Here is an 18,143-nt window from a genome sequence, read left to right as displayed (position 1 = left end):
GTCCTCATCCTTTTTTTTTTTTTTTTTTTGTCGGTAGTTACGTAATTAAAAATTTCCATGCTCATTTTGATGGAGGGCAGGATCAGAACATTGTAGAAAGTTAATCACATATTTCGAGACTCGAGAGAAATTAAACACAAAATTGCAAAATTGTTGAGGTGACTGAGGTTTGTCATTTGTAGATTGAGATCCTTTATAGTTCTTTCTACTTTTGGGCTCTCAGCAATCTTTCTATTTTATTTACTGTGGGTTTTTAATCTCTTAGCTTTTATATGACTGCAGGCAGATTCAGCACTATATATTTCAATTTAAACATTTCAACCTCATGGTGCACACAACCCAGCAAATTTGTCATCTACACCCCCATCAAAAGCCCTGGATTAGTTCCTCTCTAATCTTATTCTTCTTTCAGAGAACTACAGAACTAATCCCGTCACTTTCTCAAACCCTGATTGAATTTTTATGATATATATCATGCACACAGTATTTCTGATAATGGTTTGATCTGTTCTTTAAATAATGGTGCACAGTAATCTATCTGGTCAAGAAGTTGGAGGGATGAAAGGGTACACTCAGAAAATTATCACCAAAAAAGCCATGTGGGTTGCCGATTTCTCTTTTCTTATTTTCATCTTCTTGCCCACCAGGGGAAACAAGTCCAGCCATTCCAGATTTTGAGAAAGATAAACATAAACTGAGAACACGTTCTCTCTTCAAGCATTTTTGAATCCTTATATTTCTTAAATTAAGACAATCCAACACTCCCCTAGTGGAGATGGGGCCTAAGTTCAACTTGTTACAACAATACACAAATAACAAAATTTCTAAATGCAACCTATAGTCACCAAAAGAAGACAACCAACAAAATTTTCTAAATGCTATGCTCTCCAACATTCACTTACAACACTCCTAGCATCTTCTGATTTGGCTCAGTTATTGTGTGTTAACCAAGTTGAAGTGACTCACCTACAGAGCAAAGAAAACAGTTTCAATAATAGATATTGTATGTATATATAACACTACTAAGTTGCATAAGATTACCTCTGGCAACTCCATTAATCACTTGCGAATAGAAAGATCAATGTGTAGGTAAGCTACATAGGTGACGAATAAGAAGAAAAACACCGATGCCAACATCAATGGCTCTGCAAGCATGAAAACTTGGTTGAAGGTGTAGTAAACCTTCAAAAGAAGAATGGTTAATATCCACATAAACAAATTTTGTTTTCTAATAAATACTATATACTACAAGACATACTAATATCAAGAGGATACAAAAAGGATATCTCCTGAAAGCGAAACATAAAAGGGAACAGTGAACTATCCTTGCAGACATAAGTAACTTATATATATATATATATATATATATGGATTGAGTTCAAGTTACACCTGGTGTAACTCTCAGTAATGTTACACTACTCAATATTTTTTAATTGGATGCAAATTTTAATAAATCTACCGTTAGATTACATTATCTTTATATATTCTCCATGCTTGCAAAATTTCAAGGTAATAAAAAATTAATAGTCATGTCATCAATCAATTTTTTAAATTCAAGTTTTTGTAATTTAAAATAATGCATAAAAGATGAGTTTATGGATCAAATGATAAATAACATCCAATTGACATGAAAAGTGGCATGATTATTAAGAACATATAGAACATGTAATTCAATTGTGGAATTTTCAAAATATGAATTCCATAACAAGTTATTGGATGGTGTAACATTGCTTAGAGTTACACCACCCAATAATGTGTTATTGAATTCATATTTTAAAAATCTAATTGTTAGAATGTTCTATATATTCTTAATATGTATGTCAATCGAATGTTATTTACCATTTGATCTATAAACTCATCTTTTATGCAATATTTTAAACTACAAAACTTGAATTTAAACAATTGATTGATGACATAGCTATTGATTTTTGATAGCTATTGATTTTTTATCATTTTGAAATTTTGTAAACATTGGGAATATACGAAAAATGCAATCTAATGGTGGCTTTGTCAAAATTCACATCCAATTAAAAAATACTGACTAGTCGACATTGTTTAAAATTGCACTAGGTGTAACTTGCTATATCTATATATACATACATACTGGCATATTATCAGCTGAAATCTCATGGAATATTTTCTTTTAGGTCATTTATGCAATTAGTTTATTATGGATCTTGACACAACTCTGCTATTCATGAAATGCCTGTGTTATCAATTTTAATAATGCTTCATCCAATTGACTCTCATGCCTTTACTTATCAAAAAATAAAACCTCTCATGTCCTGATAGAACATTTTTCAAGCCAGTAGAAACTGTATAATTTGTTTAAAAAAATTACCTGGAAAGGAGAGTTGTGCTCAGGAACTACATTTCTCTTTTCCAGAACCACCACAGTCCTCCCAACAATGTCAAGGTACGAATATTTGGTCTGCAGAGATCCAAATGTAAATACATCTTAGTTGATGTGGTCCAGAAATTAATGATGCTGTAAATTTGGCTAGTTAATGCTCATAGAGCAACGGCACATGTTTGCAATAGCACACTGCGAAAAGTTCATTTAAAAAGATGAGACCCCCCTCTATCACCGGATTGAGGGGAGCCCAAGCGACATTAAGAATAGCTTATAACGAAGCCTAGCTCTGGGGTACTTTGAAAATACTTGTAAAAAAAGACTTTGAAAACTACAATTCTTGTCATTGCTCATATTACAACATGGACAATGTAATAAACAAGAGTTGAAATATAACACTTAGTAACCGCAGTGTGTGTGTGTGTGTGTGTGAATTGACAAGTTAAGTTACCTCCAGATGCTGCTCCACTGGGAAAGGAACCACAGCAGAAGGGTCTTTTGATCCCTCTGGCAACACTACCTGAAATATAACACTTAGTACATGTATAATCTGGATTTTATACGATATGTGCAAAAAAATAGAACAACAATAGAAACACAAACTTATGTTACAGAACCCACTTTGATGGTCAACTTGTCTGCCACTGTCTCCACAAGAGGACATCCAAAACTGAAGTTGAGGTATCGTCTACCATCAGGTGACTCGAAGAGGAAGTCTTGCAATGGTAGTCCATATCCAATGATAAATGTAGATTTCCATCCTCCAAATAAAGGATAACGTGGTTCAATTTCAAGTTCTGACTGTAAAGAACAAGTATTAGTCACAAGTCACAACATGTGAAAAAACATTTAACTTCTTCTTCTCCCCCCCCCCCCCCCCCCAACACCCCCCTACAATTTGTGAAAACACATTTAACTTTGTTATTATTTCATCTTCTTTTCACTTTCTTGGGTTCACCACTATCCTAAAGTGATCTTTAGTTTTCAATTACCATAATATCACTTTTCCAGCTCAAATATGACCACCATTCTATTAAGATGGAAATACACAATCAGAAAACTCTGGCAAGCCTTAAGTTGCAAATCTTTTCATGTCGAACTTTCCCTAGTAAAGTTAGACAAATACAGGTTCGTCAAATTATACATCTTGAAGGAGCTAGTTTTGAATTTGAGATAATATGAGTAAAATTCATGAGATACGGCTTTTGATTACAAAAATACAAAACCTTTAATTTAATTTAGGAATTAAATAATAAGGCTTCCAACTTTTTGATAATTTGATAGTTACAATGGGTGGGGGGATTGAACCATGAATGTCTCATTGGAAACACCATGAGATGCCAGTTGAGCTACAAAGCGCTTGGCATAAGGCTACCAACTTCATAATATGATTTGACCAACTGGTTGCATTTATATTGAATTTACTCATACAAGGAAAACAGATATTCTGTAGACAAATATTTATAAGAATCTTCTACAATAGGACTGTAAAATTAAAGGCCACATGTTACCTTCCAGGGATCCGTACGCAAATGTGATGATGAAATATTCCCTATTTCATCTCGGTAGTAGGCAGAGTGAACCCCAGGTGGTAGTCTTGCTAGAAGATTTTTGAATGAAGACACCCCACTAAAAGATGGCTTAGATTGATATTCAACCCTGCCAAAAGGGAACTTCAGAAATATGGACATTCAAGTGAAGTAAAGATCAAGAGAAGGAAAATAATATTTTTAAAAAAGGGATTGAAATTTCTGTGTTTTACATTTATTTGTTGCTATCAAACAATAAATCAAAGAGAAAGGGAAAATATTCTTATTCATCTTTTTTTGATGGGTAGATAGTGGGGGAGAGGGAAGGTGAGGTTCAAACCACAAACATGGGCATCACAAAGAATGTTGTTACCGTTGGGCTATCAATTGAATCCCAAGGGAAAAAATTCTAGAAAAACTTAAGCTAATGTGATATATAATATTACTAAAAAACTCTCTCAGATAATAAAATATTCTAAACCAAAGTTCAAAACATAAGTTACAAAGACATCAAAGTTAAAGCAAATGATAAAGGAGACAACAATTTCATTCAAAAAGCATTGTGACAAAGCTATGACATATGACACAGCAATAAACCCTACCTTGAAAACACCCCTTTGTGTCGGGCACCGGCATGCATCAACTTGTAATGCTCAGTGATCTGAAGATTTCCCCAGTGAGATATCTCCACTTCACGGACAAGCTCCTCAACAACGGCAAATGGATTGTTATTCTCAAAATGAACAATTATGGGTGAAAATGAATGTGGAGATTGATTTTCATAAGGCCCATACTTTAACTCTGTACCAGCACGGTTTGTCGGTTCCACTTTTGTGAATGATTCTAGTTTAGTACTTGGAGTCTTCAAAAATGTTGTCTGTTTCTTAATATCATATGGTGATAAAATTATTGCACTATCATGATAATAGACCAGCTGAGATTCTGACTGACTTATTTCAACTGGAAATGGTTCTAGAGAATGTGTCAATATGTAAAGCACTTCTATTGTTAAAGTTTCACCCGCACTTAATGGATTGACCAAAGATATAGAGAAATACTTGGTTCCATTTGGCGCATCAGGTAGCTCAGTTGGGTTTACCTCAAGGGGCAAATAACTTTTCTTCTTCCGTTTTCCAACAGTTGCAGCAGCTTTGACAAGCGCTAGATGATCAACTTGCGTTGGAGGAAATGCAAGATATATATCTGAAACAGGAGATGACCCAATGTTTTCAACCTGAAAAAAGTAAAAATAAAAATCCATCAGTCAAATAGATGCACCAAACACATTTGCAATTTCTAGCACAAAAGGTAGAAATACATAAATATTTTCAATAACTTAACAAATGCTTACTAAGACTATGACTTCAAAGTTCAGACCAATTTACAAGATTCTGGTTTAAACAGGTCCCCTAAATCAAATTGGGCCAACATCTAGCCATAAACTTGGCGATATTATTTTATAATTTTTATTCATTTGAGGTTGGCTGACAGAGAAATTCAAGATAGTAGAAGATTACAGCAGAAATCTCTGTCTCTGTCTCTCTCTCTCAATACAGAGAGAAAACAGACCTTTTAAATGAATTCAGAAATATAAAAAGGTAATTACATAACCCTTAACCTACATAAATTGGATTGGGAACTATAATTTGATTCTGGTTAGAGCCTTAACCTCTCCCCACCTTTAAAGTACAAGTCTATGGGGATGAAGTGTAGAATTTAAGAAACCAAACAGAAAATGCAGAAATTCAAATGAATAATTATAAAAATTTGATTGAGATTTTGTCAATTTTAGCTTTACAATTTAAAAGTTTTTGTGACATCAAAACTTAATTTTAATTCTAGCTATCAGGAGAAAGTTTTATATGGGCATAAAAAGTAAATCTAAAATATACATTCTTTCAGATCATGAAAAAGACATACACAAAACCAAAGCTTTAAACTTCTCCACCCATTGAGTACAATTTCAACAATTCAACAAACACCTTCTTGGCACCTTGGTATTTCAAATTAAAAGTAGTCATGTATTAATAAGCATTAGAAAGAAATACCTTCAAGGTTAGGAAAACCTTAACAATGTGAGAAGTCAAGTCAATCTGCAAGCATGACCAGCAAAATTAGTGGTGACAGTAATATAAAAAGGAGCATTGCCATTCATAGCAAAAAGTGAAGAAAAAGAAGGAAATTCTAGTACAAATCAATCAGAAAATCACGCCCATATATCCATATCTCGTCATTATCAACATAAGAATGAACACTGCTCATTTGGTTTTGATTGAAAAAGTTATAAACGCACCCAGTGGGTTATGAGTAAATATCTAGGATGCACACAGTATGGGTACAATATGGCGACATGAGTGATAATTATAACCTGATATGGCAAATAGGACGCCATTACACAACACAGGTACGACACATATATATGACACAGGTACAGCACCTAAATGAAGTGTCCATGCATCCTAGGTAAATATCCCAGAAATACAATGCAAATTGAGAAATAAGAACAATACTATGAATACAGATGTGATGAACAAAGATATTTCTTTCTAAATATCAAGAATATCCAAGGAAGTAATCAATATCTCAAAGGTATTAAATTTAAGCTCAAATGAGCCAAATAATTTGAATTAGGCTTTAGCTGAGAGGAGTTTTTTGCATTCTCATAATTTGAATTATTATGTTTTGAATAATGCCTAATAAAGTATCGTCACCATAATTATTTCCTTTCTATTTTTCTGTCCTAATTTTATTGGAAACCAAACAGAGCTTGAATTCACTTAAAATCTGTATTTCAAATTCTGATTGTGAAATGTTTTTAACCAGACAAACAATGAAGACGAACCTAAATTAGAAAATCAAGATCTCATAAAATTATCGAAATGGCTAACAAGAATAAATTCGGAATTGAATGAAATGAGTCGAAATTCGAAACCCTAATAATTCAAAAAACGAAGAAAATTTTGAAATTTGGAATGAAAAAGTTTAGGGAGAAATTGGAAGCATACTCTGCGCTCGGCGTTGACGATCTGAATGTCATGAGAGACGGAGGAGGAGGAGGATCTGGCGAGAAGTGAGAGAAGCGATAAGAGAGAGAGAAGAAGGATCGCTCGGACACTGAGCTGAGCTTCCATGGCTTGGCTATTCTTCTCCTTCACAGACACAGTTGACGAGCTGTGAAGACTGATGACTCTCTATGAGGACCTATATGCCTCTTTTGGGCTGGGCTCAGAATTGACCAATTATAAAGAAGAGGCCATGATGGCCCAACCAGCCCATTTACACCTTGCCTAAAGGCCCAACTAGCAAATTGGGTAAGCAACTTTACTAGCTTTAAGAATTCAAGAGAGCAACGAGGTGAGACAAGGTCAGATCAAAGGTGTCTTGTCCCCTTCAAATAAAGCCTAATGTTGGCCCAATGTTCTTTTGCCTTGTCACATGGACTAAGAGAGAGAGACAAAAATGTGAGAGCGCTAAGAGAGAGAGAGAGAAAGATAAGTGCTTTTAAGGGATAATAAAATATGTATAAATAATTGAATTTGTATATTAAATAATTAAATGTGGGGTTTAAGTGATATCTTACGGTGGTATTGACACCTTGCTTTGGTATTTGATATTTGTAATTCAAACCCCCACTATTTACCTATAAATTATATACACACACGCATTCAGGGTGAGGATATGGGACAAGGCTAGTAAAGGTGACGTGAGACAAGGAAAGCAAAGTTGACTCAATACACTTAGGGCCTATGGCGATAAATTTTTAGTGATTTTTTAAATATTTAAATATTAATTATCCAACTTTTTATGTTTTTTTTTTTTTTTTAATTTCAAAATCATTCTTACTTTTTGATATGCAAAATTGCTATCATAGTTTTTGTATTTAGATTTTTTTTTAATATATCTTTTACAAGTTGTTAGAAAAATTGGTTGTTAATAATTATTTGGTACATTTATAGCACACTCATAAATTTTTTTTAATAAACAATTTAAGGTTTTAATTGTGTTGGATTTCTATTAGCTCAATATTTTTGGGGCTTTTTTGAAATGGAGAAAGAATGTAAAATTTTATATATATATATATATATATATATCATACTACAATTTTAGGAATTTGGGACAAGCAGGGGCTTAAGACCTACACTAGAGTGAGTAAAAGTATAAAACCTATCCCCCGTCAGTCACCTATTTGAGAGGGGAAAAATTCACACAAAACAAAATGGGATATGACAAGACATTTTTGTCATCTGTATTGGTTACTCAGCCAATTGAATTACTACTAGGTCTCTCCCATCCTCAACTATAAGAACAACTTCACATTGAAAAAAGAAGAGAAAATTACAATATTAACATGGTCATCTAACATGGGTGCAGAGTTGTTGGAGATTAAATTGGACACAGAAGTAGTGGCTCTAATGCTAAAGGCTCTGCATCCAGTTATAAATGACTGCAGGCTCTCATTGCCATGAGCTTTTTTTTTTTTTTGTCACTCGTACTAAGAAACTGACAAATCTGTGGGCATGCAGACAAGAGTCAGTGGCTCCCAGTCTAAAAAGCTTTTGTTATTTTGCATGCGTGCTGGAGCTATTGGTGTCTATTCTCACCTTAAGCTCTCAGTGATCATCATTCTTATTGTAATAACCACTTTATAGATATAATTGCTTGTAGAATATAAGTGTAAGATTCGGATTCAAGTTTTTAAGAGAGAGTTTCACACACATATATATATATATAGATAAAATTAGAATAAAATTTCTATTTTGTATAAAAAAAAAAATTGTCATTTTTTATTACCCAAGAATAGAATTTATTTTATTTTATTTTTTAAATTTTTTTATGAACAAGAATAGAAGTTACAGTATTAACGAGTGATTTAAAGAAATGGTAACCTTCGAACGTGGAGGTCTATAATGGTCTTCTGACAACATAAACTTTATTTGACTTTAAACCCAATTTTTGACTTTGTGCCATTTTTGTACTTTGTATTTCTTGGAAACCTTGTGAATACTTTTGGTTGAAGAATTTTTTATTTTTTGTTTCGAGAAGCAAAATTTTCTAAGTCTATGGACTACAATGTTTTCTTAACCAACAATTTGTGAGAAAAAAAAAATCAGGTGAGCTTGGACCGTTCCTATTATCACGAGCACATTCACCAGGTCAAAATGCTTTAAATGGATAACCTTAGTTATAACTGTAATATATACAAATTGGCTTGGACTAAAATCTAAATTTCCTAGGATACAATTATTAAATACAAACAGATACAGTTGTGTTACACTTCCAACGTAAGATAAATATTAATTGCTAAAAACTCAAAACCCCCCAAACACTGCCTTTTTCATGTAACAGCAGCAACTGATTTTTCTCCTAGATTTGCCTTTAGACTCGGGACCATCTTAGTTCTCCAAAGAGAGAAAGAGAAAGAGAGAGAGAGAGAGGAGAGAACAAAAAACGAAAAAGACAAAACACAAAAGCCATTGTGCCCATTTCATCATTATCCTCAGTGGTGTGTGTCATTGTTCTCTTATTCACTGCAGCAAGCTCGCTCTTTTCCATGGTAACTAAACTGTAGTTGAGTAATATAACATGGCGTGCATTAGACTGGGATCCAAAACCGAAGTCTTTCACCTTGAAGGCCAATCCTGGTCAGTCATTTATGTTCTTTGTTATAATTGTAATTCAAAATTGTGTTTCTGTGATAATACTTGATATTACGTGATGGGTTTGTTTTGTTTGGCATTATGAAATCCAAAACTTCTGGGAATGGTTACTGTGAATGCTTTAACTTTATGAACTTAATAGCTTATGTACCCAATTGGGTTTCATTCTTGGAAACCCTTTAAAGGTTCTATGTATTAATCAATAAATTACATTACTAATATTGAGGATAGGATGGTTGGTAATTTTGATTTTACCTGTAATTTAAGTTCAGTGATTGTAGTCTCTCAGTTTTGTCACCACCATTGTTAACTCTGTGTGAACTCATTGAATTGTCAGTAATGTACATTGCGTGTAAACTGCACTTCTAGGACTGGATTTTGTGTCTTTTTATAGACAGATTAATTAGGAAGCCTTATCTGTTGTTCTAATAGTAACCCAGTAGGTGATAAAATATGCAAATCAAGTTGGTTTAGAGTCTTTAGACATTTAGAAGAGCACTAGTGATGAATGGAATGGGTGAGAAGAGGTGTGTTTCTATTAGTCTAAGGGTTTCAAAGGATGAGTGAGGCTGTAAAGGACGGACCTTGGGCTCATGGGGAGAGATTTATATTTCTTTGCTTTTAATGGACAATGGTAAAAGTATGAGTGGGTTTTGAAACTATATAATGGCACTTTTTGACCTCTAATAATTGGAATGTGGCACTGCCCCTCTAATGGGGTTTTAATTTTGTGTAGTCAGACTAGGAAAATTTGGCAACAGATCTAAATTATGGGTGTGTCTGGTAGTAACCCACTACCAAAAACGTGCTTTAAGAGCCTTAAGCTGAAAACAACTTTAAGACTAAAGCTGAAATTTAGAGCTTTTAGGAAAAAGTTTTACAATACATTCTTCATGCTTTATATATTCAAAACTTTAAAGCACTAATACTTGTTACACATGCAAGAATTGCACAGAAAACGTGAATTTAGTGTGTGCAACAAGTAGTGTGTAATAAACACTACTCTTAGTCAAAAACTCAAAAATGGTAAAATGCTTTTCAAAACTCTATATTGCAAAAGCTATACTGTTAAAGCTCTACTTCCTACAGTAATGCCAAAACGGTACTATGTATCCTGAATTATCTTGTAACCTACTTGAGTATGCAATTAATTCTGCTATAGTTTAAGAAGTCTTTGATTGTTCATTGTTGGCTTGAACTTTTAAGGTTTCTGGAAACACATATTGCTTTCTCAAGCATTACAATCACTTATCATGAATAGAGTATTTGATGGTTAAAATTGTAAAGCTATTTGCATCCAGTTATGCACCTGCTCTTCATACAAGATTAACTCTTAAGTGATTATTTGATAGTCATTCTTCGATAACTAGAATGAGAGTTGATAAAGGAATATGTTCATTTATGTTTGTCAACTGAATCTACGCTTGCTTGAAATGGTCCCTACAATCATAACTAACCGAACTGGATAATAGTATCTTTAATTCTTCATAGAAGATTAACAGAAAACTTTTCATTCCTGATTAATAAATAGTAACAAGATATGTGTGATTACAATGGTTCCTGCTATTACAAGAATGAAAAAGGATTAAATAATATTTTACCAATTGATTATTGGTTGTATCATTATGACATATGATCTATAGTTACCTTGCTGCTACATTACAAGTGTGGTTCCTACCTCTGAATTGTTACAGCATGCTGATTTTCTAATCATTTTTGTGTTGATGTCACCTCTTTGAGTAATATTTGGTCAGTTCTGTTTCAGATTTCTTTTAAGCCAAATTCTCTTTTGCAGGCTTTGCTCGACTGGGCTTCCTAGTGATATCATCATTGAAGTTGGAGATACAACCTTCCATCTCCACAAGGTGTATTTTACTTGGCCAAGCCTTCTGCCCCATGACTTAATTTGTCATTATTTATGCCATCTACATGTCTAGACACCATGGTTTATAGAACCTTAAGTCTCTGTTCCTTTTTGGCTGCTTGTTTTGTGCCTTGAAATTCCCTTAAGTGTAAGGTTCAACTGGAAACAATCAAAAGCAGCTGGTTCTCATTACTGAGATTTTATCTTGTCTGCATTTAATTGTTTTATTTTGTGATTCAAAATTCGTTGAGAGAGAGAGAGAGCTCTTAGCTCATATCTAATTCATGAATTTCTTTGATGGATATAAAGAGGGAATTTTTGTAGATCTACTATTTGCAACTATTTGGGAGTCTTTATTTGTAAAAAAATTGATGATAAAAACTGAAATTTGAAAATGATCACAAAAAATTGATTTATCCATTAGATTTATTTAGATGAATTTATTAAAGTCATGCCCACCAAATAGAAGCTTAATATTGGACTTCTGGTAATTTGGGATGTATGAAAAATATGAACATGGAGCTCTCTATCATGTTATTTTCCTATTATGTATATAATTTTTTTCAATTGTGATACTATTGCCTTGTAATTCAGTCTTGCCTTTCGGGAAGTGAAAAGCAACCTTGCTTCCTAAATCTTGTATAAGACATAGACAGTGTGCATATCTTATGTATTCTGGGACATTTCTACACATTAGTTTTTATTTCTTGTTTACTCATCAAACAACATTTCCTCCCTTTCTTGGAATACATGGCAGTTTCCCTTGCTGTCCAGAAGCGGAGTTCTAGAAAACCTTATCGGGGAGCTTTCTGGAGAGGATGAGAAGAAGTGTACTTTGCAGCTCCATGACATACCTGGAGGAGCCAAAACCTTTCTGCTTGTAGCCAAGTTCTGTTATGGTGTAAAAATAGAGCTCACTGCATTAAATGTAGTCAGTCTCAGGTGTGCAGCCGAGTATTTTCGGATGACTGAAGAATATGGAGAGGGAAATCTCATCTTGCAAACTGAAAATTTTTTTAATGAGATTTTTGGTTACTGGACAGACTCAATTAAAGCTCTTGAAACTTGTGAAGAGGTTCTACCACTTGCAGAAGAGCTTCATATTGTTACAAGATGCATTAATTCCTTGGCAATAAAAGCTTGTGCAGATCCAAGTTTGTTTAGTTGGCCAATGTCAGGACGGAGTGCTGTGCAAAGCCCAGATGAGACTGTATTTTGGAATGGAATACGCACAGCAACTAAGCCTCATCCTGTGAGTGAAGATTGGTGGTATGAGGATGTGTCCTTTCTTAGACTACCTCTTTATAAAAGATTGATTCTTGCTGTTGGATCGAGAGGCATGAAGCCGGAGAGAATTTCTGGGTCCCTTGTCTACTATGCAAAGAGGCATCTTCCCTTGTTGGGTAGACAATCAAGCTTCCAAAATGGGAACCGTGCAGGATCAACCATATCTGCCCCATATGATGTAAATCAAAGAAAAATCTTTGAAGATATTGTGGAGATACTACCTAATGAAAAAGGTATCATACCAACCAACTTCCTCCTTAGGCTTTTGCGAACGTCAATGATATTACATGCTAGCCCATCATGTCGTGAGAATTTAGAGAAAAGGGTTGGTGCTCAGTTGGATCAAGCAGCTCTTGAAGATCTTCTTATACCAAATATGGGGTACTCAGTGGAGACCCTTTATGATATTGACTGTGTTCAGCGAATTCTTGATCACTTCATGCTGGCGGATCATGAGCCTGTTGATCCTAATTCTAATTCTATTGTAGATGAGGGGCAGTTAATGGGAGGTTCCCATTCACTGACCCCAATGACAATGGTGGCTAATCTCGTGGATGGTTATCTAGCTGAGGTGGCACCTGATGTTAACTTGAAGGTACTGAAATTTCAGTCACTTGCTGCTGCTATCCCTGATTATGCCAGGCCTATAGATGATGGAATCTACCGTGCAATTGATATATTCCTCAAGGTAAATGAATGTTCACATTCGCTTCATCTCATTGATGATTTTCCTTGCAAAAACTTTTTTGGTTCTGGTCATCTTGGTTAAAGGCTAGAAGTTTCCGAAATAGTTTCAACGTTTTCTGATAACTTAGTTTATAATGGAGCATTTATGCCTTTCTTGTGTTGGAATGATTTTACTGTCACTTATCTCTCCTTAGATCTGCTTGCAAGTTTGAAAATTACTCATTTTGGAATGCTTGTCTTCACGTTCACTCACACCACTATACTCAATTTTGGTATATTTTTGGAAATAGTTCAAAAGGAGAGCCAACTTTTTAATCGCCATAAAAATGGCTGCTTTAGTCTTACCATGTCTATATATTATTTAGTTCATGTTTTGGATAAGTAGCATTGCAGATATGGTGCTTGGGCATATTGTTCTTTCTTTAGCAAGAAATTTTATTTATTTACACTGGACATGATGCTTTCATGGTGGAATTACAATATCACTATGAATTGTGTTGAGAACTCATTTCATTGTCAAGTTCATTGGAGTCAGTTACATTATAATATACTAGAAGAGCTGGTTTCTTTTTCTTCGAAGTTACTTCCCAATGCACACTAGATTTCTTCCTGCTTTGCCTAAGAAAACTGATGTGTATCTCAACTTCAGGCTCATCCCTGGCTAACAGACTCTGAAAAGGAACAAATCTGTAGGCTCATGAATTGCCAGAAGCTCTCCTTGGAAGCCAGCACCCATGCAGCCCAGAACGAGAGGTTGCCTCTTCGTGTCATTGTCCAAGTTTTATTTTTTGAACAACTTCGGCTCCGCACCTCTGTTGCTGGTTGGTTCTTTGTCTCTGACAACCTTGAGAACTCACAAAATCACAGTGGGAATCTTGCTCTGGCTAGAAGTGATGCCCCTATACAAGCAGGCAACTCATTGAACCACCTTGTGACAGTTGATGACATGAGGGACCGGGTGTCCGAGCTTGAGAAAGAATGCTTTAGCATGAAACAGGAGATTGACAGGCTGGCGAATACAAAGGGGAGTTGGAACACAGTCTTAAAAAGGTTTGCTGGCAAACTAAAGTCAAAGCCCTGCGATACTAATGCATCAGAACCCCACAATAATTCCAAAGCACCACCACCATCAACAGAACCAGTTGTGAATGGAGGAGAAAACCATGAAAATGGTGGATAGGGAGATTGAATTTCATTCTCTAAAATGAAATAAATGTAAAAAAGAAAAAGAAAAAAAAGCTTTTGTTTCATCTATTTTTGATCCCCTTCTGAAAACTAGCTAGTCAATTTGTTTGTTTCTGGTTTAGTTAATCTTGTAATTATATTTAGACATTAGATCATTGAACTTTTGATCCTCATTGTCTTCCTTAGTTATATTTGATTTTTTAGTTTTTATCTTTCAATGTCTGTTTTCTCGTACTGGCTTCTTTTCCCTTGGTCTTGATCACTCTATATTTTTCTGTGGAATCCATGTTAATTTATGCAGGTCAAAATAAATTTTTGCATGGTCTGCCAGTCTTCTTGTAGTATGGTAATGTAAATGAAGCCTAAGTTTGATTCAATAACTTTTATAATTATACCACTTCTCCTTTCAAGTAACAAGGATTATTCTACAATCTTGTCTTCATTTCTAGTAGGGCTTTTAGTTTTATACATCTCCTATTTTGGGACTTAGGAGCAAGAATTCACGATAAAAGTACAGTTGTTAAGATTTAACTTCAGTGCATTGCATTATATTTTAGCAGTTGCAGACAATTGTCGCTCTTACGATATGATTGGCAGTTTGAACAAAGGACTCATAAAGTTGTTGATTGAATCCAAAGAATAGCCCAAAATTCTGTGCTCAGGTTTTAATGTCTCATTGTTAAACCAAACTTGAGAATGTGCCTCTTATATGTACATATTGATATTGTAGGCAGGGTAATGGTGCTTTGTCTAGTGCGAAGTAGGAAATCCTTTTGAAAAACAATAGGTGGGAGGTTTAAAAAAAGGTTCCTGTAGAGGTTAGCTTCTTGAAAATGATACTTGACACTTGATTTTATCTTGAAAATGTAACCTTCCCTTTCTGCAATTCTTCAAACATGGAGTATTTCTTATGTCTTTTTGCAGAAATAGGATGGATAAATTTTCCATGGCCAATTTCAATGTTCCAAATTGGGTCAGGGGTCAATACAATGGGAGTTTGCTTTGTTCTTTTGGAATGTTTCTCACATAAATAGGCATAAATAGGGAGACTAATATGGTTCCCCCATTCTCTAGATTCTTGGATTTCTATTGAGGTTTAAGAGATACCTAGTGCTTGGACAATGGGATACAAATCTCACCAGTCTCCTATCCCTATTATTAAATAAAAAAATAAAATTCAATGCTGAAAATACTTTCTTTATGAGTAATGCTAGGATCACATAAAGTTCCACAACTTTTGTCACAATTTGCCATGTGACAAGCTGTCACCTTTACACCTCTATCACTCACAACTCACTAAGTGGCGAGTTGTAGCAAAAATTGTGGAATTTTATGTGGTCTTAACATTTTTCCTTTCTTTATACTTTCTTCATTCATTGCATGGATTTTCCTTATTTTAGAAAAAAAAACAGAATCAAATGTAGTAAACCACGTGAATATAGCTTTTCATAAACCACAATTATCAACAACAAAAAATTTCATAAACCACAAAATTCAATCAAATAGACAAGTAATCATAGAAAATAAAAATAAGTTTTCTAACTCTAGAACATAGTAGGAAAAAACTATACTAAGCATGCACCAAAGATTTCATATGAATCACATCTCAGCACCTAGTAGCAATTAACCAAAAGGGTGTGGATCTATCCTCCCAAAATCACATTGATATTATGTCTTCGAACTTCCATCTGTCAAGTTGAACATGCCGCAATCATGATCGCCATACAAGTGATCTTCATTCATCTGGTCCCAATTATCATCAGTGTAGTAAACAGTATTGGATTCACACCCTTGAAGATCCTTAATGGACAATGACAGAGTGATTTCCACCCAAAAATATGACCCTACCACCTAAACTTTCCACCTTCTCCCATGTGTTCCGAAGAACCTAGCTTATAAACATGAAATCCCTTGCCAACGGGGGCTTGGCTGAGTGGGTAAGGCTCGGGCGCTTCATGCAACACACCTCGGTTCGAGTCCCGCTACCCACAGGAGTCCGTTGGTGGGCATCCTTAGTGGGGTTAAAATCCCGCACAGGCAATAACCATAAATTCGATTCGCCTGGCGCCCTGTCCGGGGGTGTAATATAACCATAAATCCCCCATTTTTTATTTACCAAAAAAAAAACATGAAATCCCTTTGTTTCTGAAAGGACAAATCAAAGGTTGTGTATCTTCGGTACGTATCAAGGTCACTCTTATCAACTGCTACCCCTTTGAATTAACAAAGTTCCCAATAAACCAATTGACAAGCAAAAGATCTCCCATTGATTCCACCAAGTAACATTGAGTTGAAAATTTGTCTCTTGGGAATTCTTTGCCATCTAAATCTATAATAACTAGTCTAAAGCTCATGATCTTTGTGGTAAAAAGAGTAGGCAAGTCAAAGTCCCATACTTCAACTGTACCATTGTCTTTCAATGCACAAAGCTGAGTCTTGTAACATATAATGTCACAATAAGCTGATTCTGTAAGGTAATTCATTCCCAACAAAACAAAAAGAGTGCCAAATATTATTAGAACTTATTGTAATAGTAGTGCGGTTGACTACCATACTGCATGAAATGGGGTGAGTTTTTCTGATTCTTAATATGACCCCCAAAATTTCTACGGGAACTTAGTTGTTGATTGAGTTTTCAAGGTTTAAATATTTTTGAGTGGTGATCATTTTTATGTGTTTGATGATGTATTATACCACTATACAAAATTTCATGTGCATCACTCATGTTTGCAACAATCCCTAGAAAATTGAAAACAAAGCACATTATATAATAAAATCAATAGAATAATGGCAACAAAGTGACAATTTTTTTTTTTTTTTTTTTTTTTGTAAACTAAGGTTACAACTCTATTTAATATTTATTTTATTATATGTGAATTTTGACTAATCCATCATTAAATTACATTTTCTTATTATATTCTTCATACTTGTAAAATTTCAATAAAATCCAAGATATTAATAGCTACACCATCAATCAAATGTTTCAATTTTGAGTTTTGTAGTCTAAAATTATATATAAAAAATAAGTTTATGGATCGAATAATAAATAGTATCTGATTGACATGAATTTTGACATTTGTTTTAAAAATATAAAGAACATGCAATTTAACGATTAAAATGCCAAAATATGTAATCATGTTAATTTGTTTAATTTGTTTAATGAGAGAACCTTAAGTTACAACTAAATTTGTAGCAAAAACTTTGTCCAAATCAATAATATATTAAAGTCAAAACACAATCAAATTCAAATTAACTTCTAATCGTAATCTTATTTGCTCCAAGAGTCTATTTTAATTTTCTTAATTTTAATGTTATATAATCCATTTATAATACTCAGTACGAGATGACAATTCACAATTACTATTATTAAATGTTTCTGCTCGTAAACACAAGTTACAGCATAACTGAGAGAAAGAAGGGACAAGAAATATAAAATCGAATAAAGCTGCAAATTAGACATTAAAAATAAATTAAATAATACTAGGTTGCAAAATAAAGTAAAACAGGCAAGTGTTGATCATATGTTATGTTGAAAAAGAAACACACTTTCCCACAAAAAAGAAAAAAAGAAACACACCTGT

General features: G+C 34.1%; 2 protein-coding genes across 2 annotated transcripts; one reads left to right on the top strand and one right to left on the bottom strand.

The window, feature by feature from the left end:
* Window positions 1–580: 580 nt before the first annotated feature.
* On the bottom strand, window positions 581–7,072 carry LOC126697247 (dolichyl-diphosphooligosaccharide--protein glycosyltransferase subunit 1B). The gene is made up of 9 exons (XM_050394153.1): window positions 6,888–7,072; window positions 5,931–5,975; window positions 4,485–5,116; window positions 3,865–4,012; window positions 2,975–3,154; window positions 2,805–2,873; window positions 2,342–2,431; window positions 1,042–1,182; window positions 581–966 (listed from the first exon to the last, which is right to left on the bottom strand). Exons 1-8 carry the CDS (start codon window positions 7,011–7,013, stop codon window positions 1,060–1,062), a joined length of 1,413 nt encoding a protein of 470 aa, XP_050250110.1. The 5' UTR covers window positions 7,014–7,072; the 3' UTR covers window positions 581–966; window positions 1,042–1,059.
* A 2,170-nt stretch (window positions 7,073–9,242) lies between these two features.
* On the top strand, window positions 9,243–14,735 carry LOC126697246 (BTB/POZ domain-containing protein At5g03250-like). The gene is made up of 4 exons (XM_050394152.1): window positions 9,243–9,524; window positions 11,335–11,404; window positions 12,161–13,378; window positions 14,027–14,735. Exons 1-4 carry the CDS (start codon window positions 9,466–9,468, stop codon window positions 14,555–14,557), a joined length of 1,878 nt encoding a protein of 625 aa, XP_050250109.1. The 5' UTR covers window positions 9,243–9,465; the 3' UTR covers window positions 14,558–14,735.
* The last annotated feature ends 3,408 nt before the right edge of the window (window positions 14,736–18,143 follow it).

This window comes from Quercus robur, chromosome 8, assembly GCF_932294415.1.
Source record: "Quercus robur chromosome 8, dhQueRobu3.1, whole genome shotgun sequence".
Lineage (NCBI taxonomy): Eukaryota > Viridiplantae > Streptophyta > Magnoliopsida > Fagales > Fagaceae > Quercus > Quercus robur.
This window is presented reverse-complemented; position numbering and strand designations above follow the sequence as displayed.

What these genes read in the sequence shown, in the direction of transcription:
- LOC126697247 (XM_050394153.1), bottom strand. Translation starts at nt 7,013, where the DNA reads ATGGAAGCTCAGCTCAGTGTCCGAGCGATCCTTCTTCTCTCTCTCTTA. An exon ending in TGCGTACGGATCCCTGGAAG is followed by an intron (nt 3,155 to 3,864) that starts GTAACATGTGGC and finishes TGTTCTTTACAG; the next exon opens with TCAGAACTTGAAATTGAACC. An exon ending in CAGTGGAGCAGCATCTGGAG is followed by an intron (nt 2,432 to 2,804) that starts GTAACTTAACTT and finishes GGATCTCTGCAG; the next exon opens with ACCAAATATTCGTACCTTGA.
- LOC126697246 (XM_050394152.1), top strand. Translation starts at nt 9,466, where the DNA reads ATGGCGTGCATTAGACTGGGATCCAAAACCGAAGTCTTTCACCTTGAA. An exon ending in CACCTTGAAGGCCAATCCTG is followed by an intron (nt 9,525 to 11,334) that starts GTCAGTCATTTA and finishes TCTCTTTTGCAG; the next exon opens with GCTTTGCTCGACTGGGCTTC. An exon ending in CAATTGATATATTCCTCAAG is followed by an intron (nt 13,379 to 14,026) that starts GTAAATGAATGT and finishes TCTCAACTTCAG; the next exon opens with GCTCATCCCTGGCTAACAGA.